Source organism: Vidua chalybeata, chromosome 12 (assembly GCF_026979565.1).
Source record: "Vidua chalybeata isolate OUT-0048 chromosome 12, bVidCha1 merged haplotype, whole genome shotgun sequence".
Taxonomy (NCBI): domain Eukaryota; kingdom Metazoa; phylum Chordata; class Aves; order Passeriformes; family Viduidae; genus Vidua; species Vidua chalybeata.
Window position 1 is genome coordinate 18,882,807 of NC_071541.1, and position 24,755 is coordinate 18,907,561.

Genomic DNA, 24,755 nt, shown 5'->3' on the forward strand with positions numbered 1-24,755 from the left:
TTCAGACTTCTGTGGCTTGGGTTCTGAAATACTTGCAAGATCGCCTTCAGCCTTCACAGAATAGTATGTGAGTAGTACAGAATAGTATCAGCAGTATCTGAGCTTTAAATACATGCTAAAAATTGCCTGAAGTTCCTTCGTATTTGTATCAAAGTATTTAAAAAATAAAATGGAATTTAAAAAAAATGTTAATGATGATTAAATTACAGAAAATACTGACCAAAAAATCCAATAATTTCTCAGTAGGAAATGGGAAGATAACTTGCTGCTATCATAACTTCAGGTTTTGGAAGAGAGAGCATTTTATTTACCTGTAATTTTTTATTTGTTTGTATTTTATTTACCTGTAATGATTTATCTGACCTGTCACTCACGTGGGCTGTCACCTGCCCATTTCTGTTGCAGGTTGTTCTCATGTCACACACAGAATTTGTTTTGTGCTCCATCTCCCACCTCAGCAGGAATTATTCCTGAGAGTACAAACCCCTCTCCTGCAGCAGGAATTCATCCCTGTTCAAAGATGCAGGGGTAACAGTCTGGTCACTAATGAATGATGATTTATGAAATAAACTGTCCTGGGGTTTCCAGATGAGATTTAATGGACTGCTGAGCACAGGGGATGTCTAATGCTGCACAAGTTTTGTTGCTGCTCCTCCAGGAACCCGACCATCATTCAGGAAATGACCACCTGACAAAAGCCTAATTCTGGTTAATTGTGTTCCCTGATGATGTTCATCAATCAAAGAGTGAGAGCCTGGGCTGGGGAGGGAGGTTGGGGCTGCTTTGTGTCCTTTTGGAGCAGTGAGGGAGGCAGTGCCTCACTCTGAGCCTGCTTCTGTCACACCTTCAGAGGGTTCAGCTGCACCCCTGCCACCGTGGCCGAGCAAGAGCCAGGGAGAGCAGAAACAGAAAGCTGACATGGTTTTGCTTCAGGGCCATTGTAACAGCAGGAGAATTCACTGAAGTGTCTAATGAAACTCACTGAAGGAGTGCACCTTAGGATGCTTCATCCTGTCCTTCTCTTCTTCTCCTCTCAGTTTGTCAACACAATTAATCGCAAATAATTTGATTTCTTTCAGCATTCTGAGGTCAGTGGTAGGAAACAAAACTGGATTTCAGATTGCTGTTGTGTCCTTTCCTTTGATATTGAGCCTCCCTGTCATTTGACATGCCAGCAATTCAGTATTCTCACTTCCTACTAGACACAATCGTGTTGAATTACCTCACCAATGTGCTGTGAAGGGTTCAAGCATCACAAACAGTAGTTTGGACCCAAAAAATGCCATTTGTTCTTTTTCAGGCACAGGTTTATGTGCTATTAAATTCATCAAGCTCCCTGTAACATCTACTGGTGCTCTTTCAACAAAGTTTTCCCTCCCAGTAACAACAGTGCTTCACAGAGAGCTCTGCGTTTTGGTGGTTCTGCATTAAAAACCAAGTTTTTGACACTTCCACCAAGTTCAGTTGCCAGCTGCCCTGGTGCAGATTTGGATTTAAGGTTGCTACAATACTCTACAGGGTGTTTTAAAACCCCTCTGACTCTGGCATTTGAGAATGATGGATATTTTAAAAGAGTCTTGTCAGCACAGTGGTGACAACATAAAGAGGGAATTAAAAATCAGCCAGCAAGCAAACTCCACAAAAATCCCCTGAGAAGTTGCTCACAGGGAAGGGCCAGTAGATTCAAAGTGAATAAAGTGTGTATAGTGGGAAATATTATTTATTTTATATAGCCATGACATCTTCAGAGTGCACAGGGCGGGTGAATAGGGCTCCTGCTACATCCAAGAGTGAGAGAAACCACCATGGGCAGCTGTTCTGGAGAGTCTGACAGCCATGGCTCCAACCAGAATCAGTCCTTCAAACCTGCAAGCAAATGTTGAGACTGTACAAGGAAATACCCTGGACAGAAATCAGATTTCATCAATAAGAAAGCAAGTTTTCCACAGAAATACATAAACAGGGCCAGATCTTGTGTCACTGCCATCAAAGCAGGATAACCACTCTGTTTAATCTTATGGATTTTTTTATAGCAGTGGGACCCAACACTCAGACTGCTCCCATCATTTCTGGTTGCCACGGGCATCTGGTGGCCACACAAAGAGCTCAGCTGGCACTGCAGGTGCCTTTCAGCCCTGCAGAAGGAACCTGGCAAATCTGTTAACGTGCCCAGGAGAATGGAACTCTCATCCTGCCACGGGGAATTTGGCTCTGAGCGAGCCAAATCACCCAGAAATGCTCTCAGGACAATAAGCAGGTCCTGAGTCTGCACAGGAAGCAGTATGTCCAAAGAGAGGGTGTTTTTATATAATCACCCCTCAGTCTGGAACAGGAATTTAACAAATATTAAAATAAAATTTATTTGTATACGTAATTTATGTGTGTCTGTGGTGTTTCAATTACAACCATCACCTCTTAGCCCTGGTGTTTTATTTGGTTTTGTTGTTCTATAGTAAATATTAAATATTTGCTATATACTATATACTATTCTATAGTAAATATTTTGTTATTCATAGTAAATATTTCTAAATTCAGCCCTTCATTAAAGAATCCTGCACAGTTCTACCTTCCAACGTGTAAAATTCAAAAAGTGCAAGTGTTAGTACCCGGGATTTTATTAAAACTAACTTTAAAAGAAGTTGTTGCATGGAATTACTGTGTTTATTATTAGAGCACCTGTTCCACTCAGTGTGGCCTGTAAAGATCAGCAGCCAAATGAGTTGTGAGTGTGTGTATCTTGGATAAAAGGATAAGGGCTGAGCTGTGTTTTGTGTTACACACAGTGATTATCCCAAAACTCAGGGGAAAGAGGATTCAAATTACTCTTAAAGAAAGCCTGGTGCGAAAAGCACCCCAATTCTTGTGACAAGGTAAAATTGCTTGAAGAAACACAGCACCCCCCCCCCCTTCCTCAAACGGTTTCTGACATAAACCAGCGTGGGGTCTGTGATAACAGAGGTTTTGATAATATTTGGGGGGCTGCAAGTGCGGCTCTGCCTGTTCCTGCTCGCAGCCACCGCTTCGGGACAGTGCTGCTGTCACTCCCCGGCTCGCTGCAGTGCCCGAGGGGCTGCTCGGCCTGGAGCTGTCCGGGATGTTTGGGCTGGAGCTGTCCGGGATGTTTGGGCTGGAGCTGTCCGGGATGTTTGGGCTGGAGCTGTCCGGGATGCCCGGCTGGAGCTGTCCGGGATGTTTGGGCTGGAGCTGTCCGGGATGTTTGGGCTGGAGCTGTCCGGGATGTTTGGGCTGGAGCTGGCCGGGATGTTTGGGCTGGAGCTGTCCGGGATGTTTGGGCTGGAGCTGTCTGGGATGCCCGGCTGGAGCTGTCCGGGATGTTTGGGCTGGAGCTGTCCGGGATGTTTGGGCTGGAGCTGTCTGGGATGCCCGGCTGGAGCTGTCCGGGATGCCCGGCTGGAGCTGTCCGGGATGTTTGGGCTGGAGCTGTCCGGGATGTTTGGGCTGGAGCTGTCCGGGATGCTCGGCTGGAGCTGTCCCAGGATGCTCGGGCTGATCATGGAGCTGGCCGGGGATGCTCGGGCTGGAGCCGGAGCTGTCCAGGGAATGCCCTCCGGGGCAGTGCCCTGAGCCAGAGCTCCCCTCTCCATCCTCACCCACCGCCGCAGCGCTGAGCACGGCGGGGCTGCTGTCACAGGGGGAAAACGTGGCCCTTGTTGTGCCGGCTGGACACCCAGCTCCATCCCTGTGCTGGCTGTGGCCTGTTCCCATCACTGTCCCTATTGCTGTCCCTGTCCCCATCTGCATCTCCATCCCCATCCCCATCCCCATCCCCATCCCATCCCATCCCATCCCATCCCATCCCATCCCATTTCCATCCCATCCCATCCCATTTCCATCCCATCCCATCCCATCCCATCCCATCCCATCCCATCCCATCCCATCCCATCCCATCCCATCCCATCCCATCCCATCCCATCCCATCCCATCCCATCCCATCCCATCCCATCCCATCCCATCCCATCCCATCCCATCCCATCCCATCCCATCCCTGTCCCCGTGCCCGTCCCCGCGCCCCGCCCGCCCCGCGGCCGCCCCCTGCCGGCGGGCGGGGGCAGCGCGGCGGGCGCAGAGCGGCGGCGGGCGCGCAGAGCGCGGAGCGCGGCGCACGGAGCGCGGAGCGCGGCGCACAGAGCGCGGAGCGCTGCCGCCGGCGCATCGCAAACCCGCTCCCGGCCCCGCCGCAGCCTCCCGCCCGGCCAGATGATGAACTTTCTGCGGCGCAGGCTTTCGGACAGCAGCTTCATCGCCAACCTGCCCAATGGCTACATGACCGACCTGCAGCGGCCGGAGCCGCAGCAGCCTCCGCCGCCGCCGCCTTCCGCGGGCTCCTCGGCCCCCGCCTCGGGCTCGCCGGCCGCGGAGCGCCGGCAGCCGCCGCAGCCCGCGCCCCCCCAGCAGCAGCAGCCGCCGCCGCCGCAGCAGTCCGCGGGCAGCAGCTTCTTCAGCTCGCTCTCCAACGCCGTGAAGCAGACGGCGGCCTCGGCGGGGCTGGTGGACGCGTCCGCCGCCGTCTCCGCGGCTGTCGGCAGAAAGTTCAAGCTGCTCCTGGTCATCGACGAGCCGCACACGGACTGGTAGGTGCCCCCCGCATGCCCCTGCATCATCATCATCATCATCATCATCATCATCATCATCATCATCATCATCATCATCATCATCATCATCATCATCCTCCGTGCCCCCCGTCCTTCCCCCGTCCTCCCCGCGGTCCCTCCCCGGCAGGTGCGGCTCACCTGGGGCAGAGCCCCCGCAGCCGGCCCCGCTGAGGGGCTGGAGCGCAGCCTCACGGACTGGAAGATGGAGCAAAAAAACCCCAAAAACCAGCCCCAGCGAGCCCTGGAGCGCCTGACTAGCCGTGAAATCTGCTTCCCATCACAACACTAAATAAAACATATATAGCGCCCTGACCAAGCATATCCTGTGTTCTCTGGCGAAATACAGAACTCGTGCGTAGGGGCAGGCTGGATTTAGGTGCCCTGGGCACGGATTTCTGTGCGGAGCTGCGTGTGGTTGTGGCGTTGCGTGTGTTAATCCGTGTTTACGAGCCGGCTTGTTTTCACGCAGCTCCCGCTGCTCCTGTGGCATTCGGGTGAAGGTCCTTCGGGATGCCGGGCACCAGCCCTGGCTCTGCCCTAGCTCCGGGAATTCCTGCCGCGGGCTTCATTAACTCGGCCGGTTTTATTTGGGCTGCGTGTTTGGCTCCCGCTGGTAGCATGAAAACCGTGGGATTTTCCAAGCGTGGGACTTGGCCATCGGCGTGCCTGGCTGGTACCAGCAGGAGAGGTTATGGCTCTTGCAGACCTGTTTGTCACTGCTGGATGCTGTGCTCTAGAGGAAGGACATCTTCCTATCAATCTCTCGCTAACTTGTGTGTTTGCACATCGAGCTGACAATAGTCTCGTTCGCTGGTGCTAATTACAGTGCAGAAGGTCTTAGCAGCGCCTTAAAATAATGCAGAGTAAAACAAGTCTGTTTTTGTGACGCTGAGATCATCCGGTAATGGATTGTGGGTTTAGGGTTTTATTCTCAGCGTCTCGAATTTATAGCCTCGCTCTCTGGATGGGCTCGTGCAGAGCTGTGATCTGATCCAATTTGCTTTAAAAATGGTACTTTAATAAAAGACTTGGAACGAAAATTGAAGCCTTTAACTATAGCAGATACGTTATTTCTGTTAAGATAACATTACCTGTTACATTTTCCAAGCTTTTTCTTCTGCCTGGTTTTGTGGTTGGTTTGGGGGGGGGTGATTTTCTTTTTTTTTTTTTTTTTTTTTTTTTCTTTTTGAAAAAACAAGGTGGTTGTATCAAGCAGACTGAGGCAGCCTCTGTAGCTACGTCATGGAGATGCATCCATGGACACTGCTCCCTGCCTTGCAGAAACATCCATTTATCTCATACTCTGGAGTGCACAGCTCTCTGCCTGATACATTCAATAACTGTATTTTGTCCATAAGGTTTCTTTCTGGGTCATTTTTCTGTGCTCACTGGAGCCAGTCTGAGTATTTTGAACGTGGTTTTACATACGTGGTTTACATACTTGATAAATGCACCCCAAATTAGCACAATCTGTTGGTAGGGGCAAAGCTTTGAAAGCCCAGCACGAGGAGTTCCCCTGGAGCACTCCAGGTAGGAGCCTCACAGATCTACACAAGGTTACTCATGCCTGCTTGCTTTTGCCTTTTTTTTCTCCTCCTCATAGTATGTGACATGGATACGTAGTAGTTCTAGAAAAAAACAGTTTGCTGTTGCACTGGCTCTTTCCTTTCCCAGGAATCAGTTCTTTTGTAGCAGATTTTGAAACTGATTCTGAAAAATGATATATCTGACCTCTGTGAGCCCCTTCCAGCTCCAGATATGTGTGAATTCTGGTAATTCGTGCAGAAGAACCGTGGATCTCCATGCATTGATCTGCTGGGGTATTTGACTCCGTGGGCTGAAGTGCAACACGGATTTAATTTGGGCAAGGCAAAGAGAGGTTGGGAGGGGCAGCAGGTGAGTGCCAGCGGCTGCTGGGCACCCCCAGCTCCCTGGGCTGTGCTGCAAGGGGAGGCTGCCAGAGCTCTGTCATGTGATGCTCTGAGCAAACCCTGTCAATAAGAGCAGAACCAGCACCACAGCGTCTCTGAGAGCCTCCAGAAAGCCTCCCAGCTGCTGGGGGAGCAGCAGGTGCTTGGCCTCTGCTTTTGTGGTGTTTTGAGCTGCGCTGTGTTTGTTTGCCTTAAATTGAAAACGTGCATATTGCTTGGGGGTGGCAGGTTCAATAGAAATCCAAGGATTCCGGTCTGGATGACACTGAAATCTTACTGGTTCAGTATCCTCTCTTCAGCAAAGGCCAGAGGAAACATAAACCTTTTTCTGTCAGCAAAGACAGAAACCCTGGCACAAAGGGACCCTTCCTCTCACCCCTGGCATAAAGGGATGTTTTGTTTGCAATATATTTTATTTCTGGGGAAGGTTGACTCGTGCTTCAAGTCTAAGATTTAGCAACCCAACATTGTTGTTGTTGCTCGTGGAATCACTTGGGATATTCTACCTAGAACCAAATCCCAGCTGTTGCTGGCATTTTACAATCTTGATCTTAGTGATATCTCTCCTCAGTTTCTTGCCCTAAGGGTTTGTCCTATTGCAAGTCTTGAAATTCTCCATTTCAATTACTTTACTTTTACGGCATGGGACAGGGGAAAAAATGGGAGAAATGGCTTATCTATATTAATTTGTATTTTTTACCATTTTCCTTACTTCTTAAGGAAAGAGTAAATGCAGCTGTGTCAAAGCCCCCTCCTTTCTCAGTCCAGGGTGTGTTAGAGCTGTAAAGGTTCATTCTTTTCCTACAGGTGCCTTGGAGTCTTCCAACCACATTGAGTGCTTGTGCTTCTCCTGAAGGCAGGGCTGTAAAAAAAGCTGAATCAAAGATTTTCCACCAGCCTTGGGGGCAAGAGAAGGGACAAATTGAAAACAGGCTAAAGGTTGTAGTTCATAAATCCATGGCAAGGGATCTCGGTTGGTTCTGGTTCTCATGGGAGACTTTCTCCTGGTCCTTTTGTACAATAAATGACCCTCTAGCCCACAGGTGGAAGCGAATAGCCAGCAACCATTTCCCCCAGTTACCTGAGAAATTTCCTGTCATTCCAGAGCAGCACCACAAGGAAGAGTGCAAACCCTTCCAGTGCACCAGCGCTGTTAATTTGTATAAATTTACATAAAGGCATTGGAAAAGCTGATTTTATTTCCAGGCCTGTTCTTCATGCACTTGGATGTGATGGCCTTTCCATCTGCAGCTGCATATTGAGCAGACATTTCCACTATCCTGACCTGCAGAAGCCTCTGCTGAGTCCCCACATCTGGTGGATGGGTTTTGAGCTGCAGTGGGAAAGTGTCTGATGCTCCACAGAGCTGCTGGGGAGGGCAGAGCCTCAAGAGCCACTTGTGAGGTTTAATGGTGATTGGATGTGACAGATTTCCATGGCTGTTTTACAGCTTTGAGGATCTTTGTTGATATTTAACAAATGGAGGAAACTAAGGAGTCAAATAATCTGTTCAAGGTCATCCAAGCGACTACTGGCAGAGCTAAATTAAACCTAGGCAGCTTGCTTGAACTTCTCTTTTAATGCTGCATGAAGTGTCCAAAATTTCCAGCTAGATATGTTTATTTTTAAATGGTTAAAATAGGTTTATTTTTAATTTCCTCTGGAAATAACCATTTTGTTCTGTACACAAAAAAGTCCTGAATATTCAGCGCTGAACCAGCAGTTGATGAGAGGCCATACATCAGTGGCAAGGGGCCAAGGTGCTGTGTATAGATTGTTATCTTTATTAAAAACTTATGTATAAGATTCAGAAAGCTGCTTCAATATTGAAAACTAATCATCACCGAGTGTGTCCTGTCCTTTAAACCTTGAATACAAGACTTGTTGGCAGCAGCAATGAAATTATAAAAAGAACGAAGCTGGGAAATTTTGTCCTTGTGTTTTTTTAAGCACAAATCTGGTTGTAAGTATCAGTACATTTTTTTTTTTTTCACAGACAATTACGCATTTCACTTCATGTTTACTGCCTGAGTAGTTACTCAGCTTGTGACAGGCTCCAAAGATAAACCCCAAATGGCTGGGACAAATGCTAAATGAAGAGCAAACTTTCTGCTTTAAAATTACCCAGTCATTTATGGGCCAACATTGCTCATCAGAAATATTTTTAATATGAACACAGTGCAGAAAAGCAGTGCTTGATGACACAAAAATTTCATGAAGCGAGCAACGTGAGTTTCTTAGGGTTTGAGTTTTGTTTGGGGTTGTATTTTGTTCACTGGAAAGTGGAAACCAGTTTCAATTAAAACCATGTGTGCTGTTGTTTTTTGTAACTACAAAACGTGCATGAACACACTACGATGACAATTTCACTGCAGTTTTTCTGTTCATTAGGGGTGGCTCAATTGTGCATAACTAATTAGCAGTTCCTAACTCCAATTGGCCTAGAATTCTCATGTATTTAGTTGCAGCATGTTGATTTAGTAGCTGCAGCTTTCATTTCATTCAGTGCAAGCCTTCAGTGAGCGAGTTTCCCAAATTTAGAAGGCATCACTTGATTTTAATAATGCATGAATGAGGGCGACTGCCCTGCCAGAGCACTCTGCAGCCCTTTGGGATGGCCCTGGAGGAGGACAACGTCCCTGCAGCCTCCTGGCGTGGCACAGCTCTCTGCTACCAGCAGAAAATCCACAGCCAGGTGGGAAATGGGCAGGGAAACCCAGTTTGGGACAAAAGTGGAGCTGGTGGAGGGGATGGAAGGGATTCCTTGGCACTGGGGCTGAAGGTGGGATGTGTTTGGAGACAAATCCAGCAGTGCTGTAGAGGAAGGAGGAGGTTTTTAAGGGGTCTCTGCTCTCAAGACTTTGACCAAATGACCAAATGTGGAGTGTAAGAAAAAAGATAATCTGATCAATATGTAAAAGATAATCTTACCAATATGTATATTTTATATGGGAAGGAAAAGCATATACTAAATCATCTTTGTTCATTTAAAATGCCCTTTGCAACAAGAAACTCTTGGTATTAAAGGAAAACAACCTTGTCTTTGGTATAACACTGTCACAGTTCAAGGAGGCAATAGGTTCCTTAAAACCTCTGAAACTGAGAAAGAGTAACAAAGGTTTTACTGTAGTTTCTCTCTAATTTTTGCTTCATTCAAAAATTTCACATTTCAAAATTATCTTAGTGAGCCAATTTCAGTCTCACTCGCGTTGTGGCCTTTGGAGTGGGTTCCCAGCCCTCCAAAAAGGAGCTGGCAAGCAGCTTTTGCATGAGGCCAGCGTGTGCTTCTTCCAAGCAGGTAATTGGAAATTAGATCAGCCCTGCTTCCCAGCACGGCCTGCAGCTCCCAGCTCTGCATTAAGGGCTCTCTGCCTCTGCAATCCAAATAAAAACACAATTAAAGGAGGGATGCAGGCACAAACAGCACATCTCTGCAGGCTGGGAGGGCTCATGCAGGAAACCACGAGGGTTTCTGCAGTTTCATCCTGAGCTCTGCCTCCTCAGCCACTGCAGGAGGGGTTTCAAGGGGTCAAGTACAGCTCATGGGCCTTGACACTGCTTCTTTGTCCATTTTTCCAATATTAATTCCACACTGGGCAAGGGCTGGAGGAGCAGGGCGTGCAGCTGAGCTAAGTGAAGTATGGAAGGTGTTAAATCTGAATTTGTGTGTACAGCAACCTCACCCAAACTGTGTTCCATGTCTGCTCTCCCAACAGCCAGCTGGTGCAGCACCAGACAATGTCTGTGCTGGTATTTTAAGATGATCTAAGAAAGAAAATTGCTGATTTTTTTTCCTGTTTATCTGCATTTCTGTAGTGTGTAATGCTTGGCTATGTTGTTATAAATAGCCAAACACAGTATGTGAGAGAGATTACCTTTTTGACAAGATAGAAAATGAGATCCAGATCTCTCAGTGGAAAACACTTTCTCCTCCATGCTCTGTGTGTTGCTCTATCTAAACAAGCTCTTGCAGGCTCTAATGTTATTTTAGGCAGCTGAGTGTAAATGAGATGCTGGCCACAAATTTGGATAGATTCTGGTGTCACCCTCATCCCATCCCATCCCAGTCCCCTGTGCTCAGGATCCAAGTGGTTTTTTTTTCTTTTTTTCCTGTCTTTAAGAGACACTAGAAGTGCCCCTGAAGCCCAGTGAACTCTATGGTAACATGTTTGGTTGAATGGGTAACATTAGAGCAAAAAGTTTGCCAACGTTTTCTTCGAAAGTTTGCCTTCAGAGAAAGGAAATGGAAAAATTGGCAAGGAAATAATGAATTTCAGGGAGGTATATTTCAAAGCAATGAGAGTGAAGTGGGAGATAAAAGGAATAACAAATTGCTTGGTAGACTATGGAACCACATAAAAATAAGAAATTCTACTTGCAACCTATTCAGAATTAAATAATGGCTTGCCAGTAACAAATGGTAACCTGTTGAAATAGGAAAGGCATGGAACAAAAGGGTATTAAAAACTATAACATTAGATATTTTATTCTTCGTATTGCAAAAATGTGGGTAGAGGACTTCCTGTTTGATATGGATGGGGTTTGCCATTGTGCAAACACTGCAGGACACTGGAAAAGCAATTTCTGCTGGAAGCATGTTTCCCCAAAAGGTTGATGCTAAATTTTCTAAAATTAGGATTTTCTAAAAGTAGGGACTTCGTGTTATGCAGTTTTAGTACCCAGTTCTTAATAGCACCATGTGAGTGACCCACAGAAATATCATATCCAATGTCACATCATTATATCCCATTAGGAATGCTTTAAACTGCAGGAATCTGTTTTAACACCACTGAAATAATTGATGTTTGGGGGGTTTATACATTTATAAAGAAGGTACACTGCAATCTGCATTTAAAGATGTGATAAGACTTCAGTGAAAATCTGTTTTTAAGTATAAACTTGTGTTTGCAGAAGGGAGTAACAAATGCAGGCAGCTAGGTTTGGATAGAGAACCTCCAGAGAAGGAATTTGGACCTGCTTGGCTGAACCCAGCAGCAAAGGGTAATTACAGGCAGGTGCAAGAATTGTCAAGAAGAAAAAGAGTAAATTGGCAGACAAAGCAAGGTTGTAGACGACAAAAAGCAAAGCCATGAATTACGAAGTAAAATGTTACCTGCAGTAATGACATTGCTTCCAAAGAGGAGCCAGCTTAGCTTGTGGAGTGCCAAAAATGTGCAGTGAGGTGATAAAACTTCACAGACACGGTGGGTGGGAGGGCAGGGCAGCCTCAGCCCTGGGTCTGCAGTGAAAACTCCTTGCTTGGCTGCACGGCTGCTTCTGCTAATTAAACAGCTTTATCTGTGCCCAGGCACACTCAGAGAGCTCAGTGCTCTCGGGCTGGCAAGGACAGCTGCAGGCTGCTTCAGCTTTGGGCAAAAAGTGCAAAGATTTTGTCCTTTTTTCCACCCTCACTGTCCCCTCAGGTTGTGTCTCCCTGGCTGCCACACCAATATGAATAAACAGATTCCCAGCAAACAGCTGGTGCGATGCCTTTTGGGACTGCCTAAAACCAGAGGCCAGACAGAATTTAGGGAATAAAAGCAGTTCTATTTATGGAAGGCCCTTCAGGTACACTTAGGGCAGACAAAGCCCCCAGGGCCTACACCCAAAATGGACCACGGGTCAGGGGTTTTATACTTTTACAAGTTTGGTCCATTTGCATATTGGGGTTAATGTTCCAATTCCAGCCCCAGGCAATGAAGTCATTTCCCCCAGGTTTGCTCCCCCAAGTCCCTTTTGTTCCCATCCCTGGGGCCTGAGGCAGTGAGGTGTCCTTGAGTGCCAGGCCTGGAGAGGAATTGTTGTGTCTGCCCCAAATGGGAAAGCTGCAGCTGCCCCTGAGTGTGGAGTTTGGAGTTACACACCAAAGAACTGCAGGAGTGCAAAGAGATGGAAAATATAAAATCCAAAATCCTAAAGCATCAGGTGGCTGAGGTCAAATCCTTCTTTACACTTCTCAAGCTACAGTGGTAGAAGTGTTTAATTCGGAGGGCACAGAGCGTTAAATCCTGCGTTCCTGCAGCCCCAGATGTGCGGGGCAGTGCAGGGCTCTGAGAGCACCAGCTCAGCTCCAGCTGTGCCAGGAACGCTGAGGGCTGTGGGGCTCCTGCTGCCACCCTGGCTGCCCATCACTGCTGCCAGGGCACGCTGCTCCCTCCTGGCATGCAGGAGTAGCTGGGATTCATTTAACTCAGGGGCTGCTCCAGCTCTGTGTGTACGCAGCTCCGTGCCTGACCTCACGTTTGTTCTGTTTGACCTCGTTTCTTCTTTAGTCCTTCTGATTTCTTACTAATAAAACTGATTATGATGCCACTGAAACAGCCCAGATTTAGAGGATTAAACTCCAATATGAGATCAGTCACAGTCTCTTAAGTCTCACATTTGCTCAGGGAGACCAGGATGGTTCCAGAGAGGAGGATTCAGTATAATTTCACTACCTCTTAGTTTGTTTCAGTGTTTTTTTTGCACTGAAGATCATTTCCAACGAAAGTTTTCTATGCATACACACACTTCAGCATTCAGAAGGTCTTAAAGGATACTAAAGGTTCCTAAATTAATATTAGAAAAGGCATCATATCAGCATTGTGATTCTAAATGTAGGATAAAAAGGTTTAATCATAAAATATGATAAATACATCCAATTCCACTGAGTGGCAATATGGTTTCATCGTGTGCTGTGAGTGCAGAACTTGTTTTACTCAAGAGTTGTTGTCTCAGCCATCTACTAATTTTATATATATATATATATATATATATATATATATATATATATATATAAAAAATTATATATACCATATACCATATATAATATATAATAGATAATAGATAATATATAATATATAATATATAATATATAATATATATATATATATAATATATAATATATAATACATTATATATAATACATAATATATATATAATTCAGAGTTTTTTCCTTGTCCTTTTGCTGTCTGTACGAATTTTTCATCTTGCTGTTCCTCTCCAACAGAATTTTTCCAAGATAAAATACCAGTGCTCCAAATTCATTAGAATATTCATTTGTAAGAATCTACTACTACCACACATTCACGTTGCTCTTTATCCCAATATCTACTCCTTCCTTAAAGCCAAATTTACTTTCCAGATTCCCTGTGGTGACCTTGGTGTTTAAAAAGAATAAACTAAGGCAAGATGTGTGTAGTATTTAAATTTTGATATCAAGGTAAATAAAAAATCCTAGGGATACTTTTAATGAGATAAAATTATTTATGAAGCCTTTGTTTTTAACAGATAAGCAAAGGGAATTTTCCTGAGTCTTGTGTGGCTGTTCCATACAATACATATGAATAAATGACAGGAGTGTTTGTGATAGACCTTTTTAAAAGTGTTTGTGTGTGTGTTGTCACATATATCTGCATGTAGAAGGGTTTTTTGGGAGAAGAATTTGCAGGAATTTTCACTGGTGGGTGTTGTCCAGTGTGGTGGCTTGGGTTTGAAACTGGGTAGAAACACTAATTTTGTCTAGTGGTTTTGGTTTGTTAATTTGAGATTTTGTTAATTTTGAGATTTCTTGGTTAATGTAGTGAAGAGTGTGGTGGGTTTGGTGGTGGTTAATTACTAATGTACTTAATTCTTGTTGTGAGATAGGATTAGGAGAAAGGTAAAGCAGGCTTAAAACTTTAAAAGGTATAAAGAAAAATTTATTAACAAAGTTAATAAATTATTAACTTAAGTTAATAAAAAGTATTTATAAAGTAATATAAAGTAAATATAAGTTATATAAAGTTAATTGTTATTCTAATAAGAACTAGAATAAAACCTTTAGCATACTTTTGGGTTTTTGTGTGGCTGTTCCATACAATATATATCAATAAATGACAGGAGTGTTTGTGATAGGCCTTTTGAAATGTGTTTGTGTGTGTGTAGTCATGTACACCTTTACACAGAAGGGTTTTGGGGAGAAGAATTTGTAGGAATTTTCGTCCATGGCTGCAGTTTTCTTGCACAGGAATAAAAGGAAGCTCCTCCACGGTGCCAGTGGAAAGTCACTCGGGTGTTTTGAAGACAGTCTCATTGTGTGGGTTCCAATGCAGAAGTTATGGGATGTAGAGATTCAGCATTTGTGTCAGGCTGCTCTAAATTCTTTCAGTTGGAGCCATGTTCTAGGATTGTTGTGCTGATGAATTTTCTTGCTGAGGAAGAAATGTCTGCTGAGAACCAGCTGTAATTCAATGTACACGAGGCTAAGATAACTGCCTTGGCAACAGTAATACATGGGGGGAGCCAAGAGAGACACTAACAGAAAGTATAATTAATGTGCATTATTGTTTACATTATTTTTGCTCCAGAATGTGCCTTGGTGAGGGTCTTACAGCAGTGCTTTTCTGTTTAGTTTTGCAGTTGTTTTATTCTTTTATTTGCTAGAAGGCCTTTCCAAAAAATCAGGCAGCTAATGGAGCTTTGGGGTTATTGCTGGGTGGGTTTCCTTATGGTTTTCTTTTTTTCTCCTCCTGAATATTATGACCCATTATAAATGTGTTTTTCAGCTCCCAGATCCTTGGCTGTTGGGCTGTGCATTGATGACAAATCAGCTCCTAAGTGGCCTTAAGAGTAAAATACACCTGCACAGTGAAAGGAGATGGCAGAGTGTGATTGTTTTTGTCCAAATCCCTCGGTGGTTATGTCCCTGTGTTTCAGGAACAGCTCTCAGCAAGCTTTCACCACAGAATAAACACACCAGGTGCTGCTCTCCTGAAATCCAGGCTTTGCATGATTTCATGTCATAATAACAGAATTAAATCTCGATTTTCTCATTTGCTGGGCTTGTCTCTGGGCTGGTGGAGGCTTTCCCTGAGTGTTTGTCAGTCACTTCTTGGCTGGGTGATCCAGACCAGTGAATTTCTGATGCTGTCCATGGAACAGAATTCCAGTAGTGGTTTCAGCCTTCTGAAAAACACGTGGCAAACTGCTCTGTCTGTCTGTCTGTCAAGATGGGATGGAGACTTTGTGCATGTAACTCTTTAACAAACGCCAGTGTAAGGCTTAAAGCACATTGCTTCATTTCAAGGATTGTTTCAGTTTGGGAATTTTCAACTGTGTGTTTGAAAGGAAGCAAACCTAATTGGTATCAAGAAAACATTTGTTTTTGAGGGATGAACTATAGTTCTAAAAGTCACTTTTGTATTTCTTTAATTAGTCTGTGTTTTAGAGTAGGTTTTTGATAGATTACTGAAATTCTTTTGATCTAGAGAATCGATAGATGAATGAAATTCTTTAGATCTAGACACTGGACTCCTCAAGATGAGAACAGAATATTTTCACTTTGAGGACTTCAGCAAATAACTTTCATGTTGGAAAATAGGATTATGTGTAATACATAAATCAGAGTTAATGATGTTAATCAGCAAAAGCAGCTGTTGAAAAGTATCAAAGTCCCCATCTCTGCTGCACCAGGGCTGGAGTGCTGTGCTGCTAATCTCGTTAACACACACAACTAATTTCATTTGGGGCAAGAAGCAGCTTAATCTGCACATGTGTAAAAGTGTGTGTTCATCTCTGCCTGTCTGCAGTAATCCAGGAGCATTTCCCCGTGCAAGGCATAAAATTATTCTGCATAGTGAGGACAACTTCCTCAGTTTTATCTGAAACATTGCCTGAAAACTCAGGGTAAAAACCCGTGACTGTAGGACCAGCAGAAGTTCTGTATGTCTGTAAATGGAAAATAAATTGTTTAGGAACAGCTCTGATCAGATAGTTAAAATTATAAATATTCAGTCATCTTTAATACCCTCTCAAAAATATTTCTGTTTAGATTCCAGTGCACAGGAGCTGCCTGTGTAGATTCTTTTATTGTATTCAGATGGAATAAGGTTTTTTCTGTCCAAACTCAAATTAAACTGATGCACAGTTACTGCCTTTTACAATTCTCTTTGTCAGCTGTCCCCACTAATACTGCTGCACATTTTGAGGTCAGTGTGCAGTCACTTAACCATGTTAAAACAAAATAGAGCAGACTTCAAGAATTATTTAAAGGCTCACATTTTTATTTAAAAAGAGTATTTCAGAACTTGCTTTTGCTTGAATCAACCATTACTGAAACCTTTTGGAAAGCGTGAAGAAGAAAAATCCAAGTATATGAAGTTTTCATGTTATTGTCTTTTTTAATTAAAAACTTCTAATCTGGCCCTTTGTGTTGAAACCAAAATAGAACATTTAGGGTGAAATTACTGTGGAGGCTTGGAAGGGGCAGTGAAAGGCATTAAATAGTGATTAGGCATGTTCTGCTCACAATTCCTGTGTTTATTTACTCTTGTATTGTTTCCACATGAGCAGTGAAGTATCTGCATGTGACAGCAATGATGTTTTGGGGAACTAATGTGCTGTGGTGAGTCATGACATTTTTACTTGCTGTTCCTTTTTACAAGAGCTGTTTCAAGCTGCTTGTTGATTTTTCTGAGGAATTGATTCCTGACTTTAATCTGTCACCCTTCATTTCAAATAGGCAAAAGTTGTGACATTAAATTAATATGACAAAAATGGTGATACTCTGCTGATAAATTTCCAGCTTAAGCTGTGAAGTGGTGTAAATACCTCCACAAAACCAGGAATTCTGAGGCTTTTCCAAATGAATCAAAGTATTCAGTGGAGTGCAGCTCCAGCACAGCTCTGTGACCAGGAGAGCTGCATTCCATGATCATTGTGACATTTTCCAGTTCCCCTTCCCACCAGCCATTAACAACCACCCTTCAAAGCCATCTCCAGAGGGTGGGATAGCCACAGTCCACCAGGAATTGTCACCTGGGAAATTCTCTTCCTGTTCACCTCCTCTTTTTCTAGAGTCCTCTTAAAGAAAAAGTTGGGAGAAAATAGAAAATTTAGACTTTTACATTAAGAATTCATTACAGAACCAAGAGTGATTCTTATTCTGCAGCTCAAGAGGTTGCCAAAAAGTAAAATAATTGCCATTATTCAAACACATTTTCTCAAAGGTGCCTGCCTGATTTCTGCATAAAGTATCCTTGTAGCTAATGCAGGCATTGTTAAAAGATCCCCTCTCCTATACTTTGGTGGGATAAATATGTGTTTTGTTTATGCCTTTTTCACTTGGAGAAATTTTCCTTCCATTTAAAAATCAGATGATTGGGACTTGCAATTCTCTTGTGGCTCAGCCTTTGAGAGAGGACCTTGCTGGGATTTTTTTGTGTTGGAATAAAGGGAGTTACATTCTCCTATTTCTTTGTGTTGGAATAATGGGATTACATTCTCCTATTTCTGCAGCCTTCCAAGAGCCTTTTATGAAGAGCATGATTAAATGCAAATGATGGTTCCAGCAAAAAGGCACAAGGCACTGGAAACTGGGTGCTGGAAATTGGCTCTTTGCTCTGCTCACCTCCCTCCCTCAGTTCTGCTGGATGTGTGAGTTTATAGCAGAGCCAGGTTTTCCCTAATCCACATTTCCAGAAGTTTTTGCTTTCCCCCGCTCATCCCTTCCCCTCTCCCATTCCTGTCCATTCCTTTGGTCATTCAGCTCTCACTGATTAGGAATACTCAGCTTGTAAAGGACACATGGGCTGGGAGAAATTGTCCTTGCTCAAGCTGTGACAATGAATTTGAAAATTCTCATGACTGGTTATTAAAACACTCAATTCATCACTGAGACATTGAATTACATTCAGCACCTGAACAGATTATTGTTTTGCCATACATTTAAATTACAGGATCAAATGCATTTAGGTTGTCATAATTCAAAGTTCTTTCCTTGTGCTCTTGCTGTCTGTATGAAATTAACTTTTCCTCTTGCTGTTCCTCTTCAACAGAATTTATCTAAGATAAAATACCAGCACTCCTAATTCATTAGAATATTTATTTTGCTATTTATATTTATATTGTATAAGTTATTATTTATTATTATTTATGAGAATATTTATTTTTTTATCTATTATTACCACATACTCACATTGCTCTTTATCCCAATATCTACTCCTTCCTTAAAGCCCAACTGAATTTCCAGATTCCCTGTGGTGACCTTGGTGTTTAAAAAGAATCAAACTGAGGCAAGATGTGTATAGTACTTAAATTTAGGTATTGGTTCACGTGCACTAGCAGCATCTTGTAGTTTGAGTAGCAAAGCAGACGTTGGGAGCAATTTGGTCCCCATAATTGGATAGCACAATTCAGAAATAAATTACTGCAATATTCCAAAATTCCAGTATTCCTTTTTGGCGAGTTACGAGTACACTGGAGGAATATGGAAACCACATTTTCATAGGGAAGTGTTTGAAATGTGCATCAGCTCCTTCCAATCTTTTGTGTCCTTTTCTCACACACATTTTTAGCATTGCAGCAGTTCAGCTTTTGAGAAGACAGATTGAGCAAGTCCTAAATTTTTTGAGTATATTGCAGGATGCTCCTGGAGAAAGAACATCCATTCATAATCTCAAATTTTTCATCTGACTCTGGATTGTGATTAAAGATGGAATCATATAGAAAAAGTAACAACACTCAGAAGCAGCTGCTTATATTTTGCTGTTAAGGCCAAGAATTACTGGAGAAGCAAATCCTCATGGCAGACTGGGGAAAGCAGAGAAAATCTCATTCACCTTGTCAAGACTGGCAGGGCTTTCCTGAACCTGTGATTTGTTTGCTTGAATCCTGGGGCACAGAGTTACAAATCGCAAAATAAATCAAGAGGAGGATGAAATTGAGAGTTGGACAGCTTTGAGTTAAGGCTGCAAGGAAGGGCAGGGTTGGGACAGAAGATAATTTGGCTCTTGGTCAGGTATTGATCCAGAAAATTACTTTTAAACACCACAACTTATTTGTGATCAGCACAGGAATTGCAGGCAAGCCCATATTTGCCTTTTTGGTTTTCCATTTTGTTACAAGTCAGGAGTGCTCTTGGTGATGAGATGTAGGGAACTCCCTAAGTTTTAGATTTAAAAAAAAAAATTTAGCTGTAAATATTTATCATACGAGTGAGAAATTCCATCAAACCAAGCAAATGGATTGAAATCCAAGCTGGTCCAAGCTGTGCCCACCTTGTCACAAGGCAGGAGCTCTGACACATCCAGTCCTTCCTTGAACACCTCCAGGATGCACCAAGGCCCACTTTTCTAGCCTATTTTTGGTAGGTTAAGTATTTGTGGAACACAGGGATAAAGCAGTGGGATTTCAAATAAACAAAAAGAACAGGTTTTCTGCGTTGAATTATTATTTATCACTATTTCTTTGCTGCTTTTCAGTAGCAAAACATATTTATCCCCACGGGCATCTAGCAAACATAGAATTAAACACATAAATACTAACAGAGAATTTTCAGTGAAGTAATTATAAACTGGCTTCAGTCTCATGTTCCATATGTTAACCAGCTTGGAATATGAAAGGTTTTGGGTGGCAAAGAGCACCTTTTTTGTTCATTTGACTTTTACAAATCATTTTTTAAATAATTATGATATAATTCCTGCAGTTCTGAACCTTGCCTTTGGAATCTTCTTCTTTCACTTGGCTTATCATTTGGAAAACATTTCAGGAAAGGAGGCTTTGACCTCCTGACAGCTGATGGACAGCAAAGACTAAACCTTGTCCATTGTAGCAAACCACTGGAACAGATTTGCCCCATTTCTGAAGTAGAGGCTTTTATCCAAAGGAATTGTAAGTTTGGATCTGTCTCCTAAATTTTCAGGGCTGGGGAGGATTTTGTGATAAATATAAAATTGTATATATTTAGATTGTATTAAACAACAACATAAGTTCAAGGCAAATACTTTGTAGTTTAAATCAATATAACTGTTTAGATAAGTTTATGGACGTGGAAATTTACACTAATTATTTATGAGGATGGATTTTACTTCACCCTTGGATTCCAGCAAAAGCCTGAGCAGAGACACTGGGGGAAAGGGGAGGGCGGTGGCATTAACCATGGAACAGGGACAAGGATGTGCTTGGACAAATTCCTAATTTAGACGTCAAAACGCTGGAGGTTCAGCCCTGAAAGGAAGAATCCCTCGTCACAGCGATGTCTGTGAGCTTGGAGAGAAAATCCCTGGCGGGGGGAGCGGCAGAGCTGTGACTCAGCTGCGGCTCCTGCCCCGCGGGGCCGGGGGCGGCCGCGGCTGCTGCTGCTGCTGCTGCTTCTGCTTCTGCTGCTGCTTCTGATTCTGCTTCTTCTTCTGCTGCTGCTGCTAATGATGCTGCTGATGCTGCTGATGCTGCCCTCTCCCACGCACCCCCATCCCCGCAGCTCTCCGGGAACGCTCACACACAGCAGAGGCCTCACCCTGGGTGTACCAAATAATTCTGTTACAGACAGCACATTCCGAGGGTAAAGCAGACAGGCAGGAAGGTGGAAACATGTATGGAACAGGGAAATCTGGGACATCTCCATCCTCTGGGACACCTCCGTCCTCTGCAAACACTGGGTGTTCATCACATTTCCAGTGTCAAGTGTGGCTGTGTTTTTCAGCAGGGTTTTTTTTTTTTTTTTTTTTTTTAATTCAGAGGAAACTGGTTGAATAAAGACTTATTTCTTAATGCTAAGGTTGCTTACATTACTGTAAAAGCTGTCAGAGGCTTTATTGAAGCTGGTTTTCGTTAAAAGGCCAAAGATGATGGGCAGCTGTCAGAATCTGCGGGAGGTGGAGAGTGGAGGGAGGTCAGGGGTGCTTCTGTTTTTGGGGAGACACAGCAAAGGTTCCACTGTCCAGGCTCTGCATTGCTGTGTCACTGGGGATGAAAGGAAGAAGAAAAACATCTATTTCTGTTTTCCCTAGTGTGGCACCTGTTAGTTCTTGTTCCATTGATTCCTGGCTCTCTGTTCTCATGTGTGTTTGTCTTCAAGTTTAGAGCTTGAGTCCCTGCTTGGATAGAATGACAAAAGCTGAAATTCTCTCCTGCCTTGTGGCACTTTTTGGAAGCCCTCGAGGATTTGTGTGTGTGCACTCATTCTCCTCCATCTGGAGTCTCAGGGGATCTGTTCCCATGGCCCCTGTGTCACAGCTTCACCAGACACCCAGCCGTGCAAATCCTGCTCTTCCTAGCCAGTGTCAGCACCCTGTCAGGTGGATATCACGTGCTGACGTCCAATGTCACTGACCAAATGTATTCAAATATATTCAAATGTCACTGGCCAAATAGATCCAAGTTCAAAACCAACTCAGGCCCCAGCCCAAGTCCCAGTTTTCTGCATTGCACCCATGCAATGTGCCAGGTTGCTGCTGAGCAGCTTTTCTTCATGCTCCTCTCTGAAGTTGCACCCAGGCTGAGGTGATAAACTGAGATTACCTTTTTCAGTTTACAGATTGGCTAAAAACTGGTGAGTTGTTACTTTCATAAAATTCCCCTTCTGTCTTCACTCACTGAGAGTTTTTTTTAACTCTTAAAATGTTTTTCTTCATTGAATACTTGGAAATCATGAAGCAAATTATAGGGGTTTGAACATATCTTGGTGGTGTTGGCATTTCAAACCATAGTTTGTAGAAATTAAGCATGCAGCAAAGATCTGAGGTTTCAAGATGAAGTTAATCTGACAGGGTTTATAGTTATTTTAAAAGGTGCCAGTTGGGAGGTTTACAATGCAATCCTGAAAGATTTAAGGGATTACAGCCTCAGTTTATTTTCTGTACAAGTGTTTAAATGTTATCTAACCAATTATTCTCACTCTTTTTTTCCTAAGCTCCTTTGGCAAACCAACAGAACATTCCCATGCCGCCCACCCTTTTCTAATGTAAACAATTCATCAATTGCTTCTGAGCTGACTGTGGAACCCTTTTCCCCAATCAATTGCTTTCGGGAACTCTTTGGTGTCCTGAGATGTTTAACGATGAAAGAATTGGCTGCAATATTTATGAGCAACTTGGATTCCAGATCAATTTTCAGTGGGAAATCATTTGGACAGGTTCTGCTGGCTGGAGAGATGAAGCTTTGGATTTCTGGGTCCGTTTCAGATAAACAAGTGGCAGCAGAGGGCTGGTCTGAGAGGTTTTATTGCAGCCCGGGAGATCAGTATTTTAGATTTAGTTCTTGTCAGTAACAGTGACAACACTGAAATACAACATGCAGAAAGTAATTTTGGACTGAATAATCACAGATTTGTTTTGTTTCAGATCAGAAAGGCAGGCATTAAGAATTTCCCTGTTGTTTACAGATTGAAAATCTTGGAGACATGAACTTCTATTCTTTCAATTGTATTTTCTTTGTGTTGTCTTTAGATTTGGTAATTTTATGGATTTTTTTATCACTTTTCCAAGTGGCACCCAGGTTTACACTATGTCAAGATTATCTTGCTAAAATAATCTTAGCAAGTTCAGCAATAAGCCAAGTTTTCTGCTCAATTTTTTGTAGACATTTTAAACTTTCATATTTACAATTTCAGGATTTGGTTTTACTCTTTCCTAACTCAGCAGTGAGAGAAGTTTTGCTTGGTGTGTCATTCACTGCACCGCACCTGCTCACAGTGTTCCAAAGCTTATTCTTGCATAATTGAGGTCATGTCATTAATGGAAAGCAGTGTGAAAAGAGTATTTAAATACATATAAATGTTTACTCTCAGCAAAATAAAGAATCTGTACCCCAAGGCAGAATAACAGGCTCCTTATATCTGAGTCAGAGTGGCTTTTATGAGGCAACTCCTCTATCTAAATTGACTTACCAGAAGAAGGGAACAATAATTTAGTACCAAAAATATGAAATACTTAAACTTTACTTTATTTTTGCTCGTAATCTTGCAAAATATTTGAAAATTTCTGCAGGTGGAGTGTACAAACAACATATTGGAATTTTGGTTTTTTTTTGTAATTAAATTTTGTGAATTAAGGCCTTCAGGTAATTCTGGAATGTATTAATAGTGCCAGATAGTGACCTCAGAGGCATCCTCAAAGTGTCTGGGATGAACTACTCATCTATAAATTAGACCAAAATCTAATTTAGTGTGGAAACCACTTTAAATCCTGCGAGTAATGAAGATAACTTGCTGAATGTTCTGCTCTGATTAATTTATCTGTGCTCCTATGAAGAATCCCTTCTAGCTCAGCTGAGCCATTCCTTTCAGCACCCCAGATTTTGTTTGTTGGAGGAAAAACCTGATCCCAGAAACCTCAGGAGAGCTGAACCCCACCAGAGGCTTCAACCAGAGCTGAGTCACCACATGGAGCTGCCTCAGGTGTGACACCCTTGGCATTCCAGCTGCAAGGAATATCCAAAGGAATAGTCCAAAGTGACACCTGTGATGAAGGGAGGGGTTTGTTGCTTTCATGCCATTGAAAAAGGTATTTATCTATAGCTAATTGATATGATAGATTATATGATTGTAACATTAATATAATATAATATAATATAATATAATATAATATAATATAATATAATATATAATATAATATAATATAATATAATATAATATAATATAATATAATATAATATAATATAATATAATATATAATTTGCTCCTGGGCTGTGTGTGCACAGTGAGATGGGGATGGACATGGGCAGGGCTCTGTCCCCCCTGCTCTGGAGCTCCCAGCCTTCACTCCCAGTTCCCCCAGTGCCTCCCCAGTTGGGGCTGTGCTGCCAGCAGAGCTGCTGAATAATTTCAATCCACACCTGCAAAAGCCAGGAGCCAGCGAGGACTGCCAAAGGCAACACCACGAGGCTGTGCTTGACCAACTGAGCTGCTGGGGAGTGCATAAAATGGTTTTGCAGATTATTTAACAGAGAGTAGAAGTGTGGAAGCAGAAGAGATTACAGTGAAAACCTTTTCAGCTGTGTGCTCTGTGGTGTTTTAGCTCCTCTGGGAAGTCTCTGTTAGCAAGGACAGGGTGGTCACTGGAGGTTGTGACAGCCCTCAGTGAGGTGGGATGCGTAATTCAGAGTTTTAACATCTACAGGTAAGGGTAACAACTAGGTTTTTTTCCTCTCTGAAGTATCAAAACCTGCATTTTTAGTGGGATTTCTGTCAGAAGCATAGCTTCAAAGAGCAGATGACTGTTATATCCTGCCTGTAGTCCATGCAAGTTTTCCAATAATTCCCTTTTGTTAGCAGTGAAAAAGAAGCCAAAATGAATGTAGATTTATATTTTTTTCTGGAGGTACATTTTAATTTTGGCTTTGTTTCTTTTATCCTTTAAGGAATAGTAGCTCGACCAAGGCAAGACTGTTTACTTGTGAGTGCCTAGGAAATCACAGCTGATCTGTGGAGGTTGTGTCAGGAGGAGACTGAAACTGAGTTTTCTGAGGGAGTTCA

General features: G+C 43.1%; 1 protein-coding gene across 1 annotated transcript in view; it reads left to right on the forward strand.

Moving 5' to 3' along the window:
• Nucleotides 1–4,094: 4,094 nt before the first annotated feature.
• The window catches only part of SYN2 (synapsin II), a 168,749-nt gene continuing 148,088 nt past the window's right edge, over nt 4,095–24,755 (forward strand). The window contains exon 1 of the mRNA XM_053953629.1: nt 4,095–4,592. Coding sequence (XP_053809604.1) covers nt 4,219–4,592 — 374 coding nt within the window. The 5' untranslated portion in view covers nt 4,095–4,218. The remainder of the gene's footprint in view (nt 4,593–24,755) is intronic.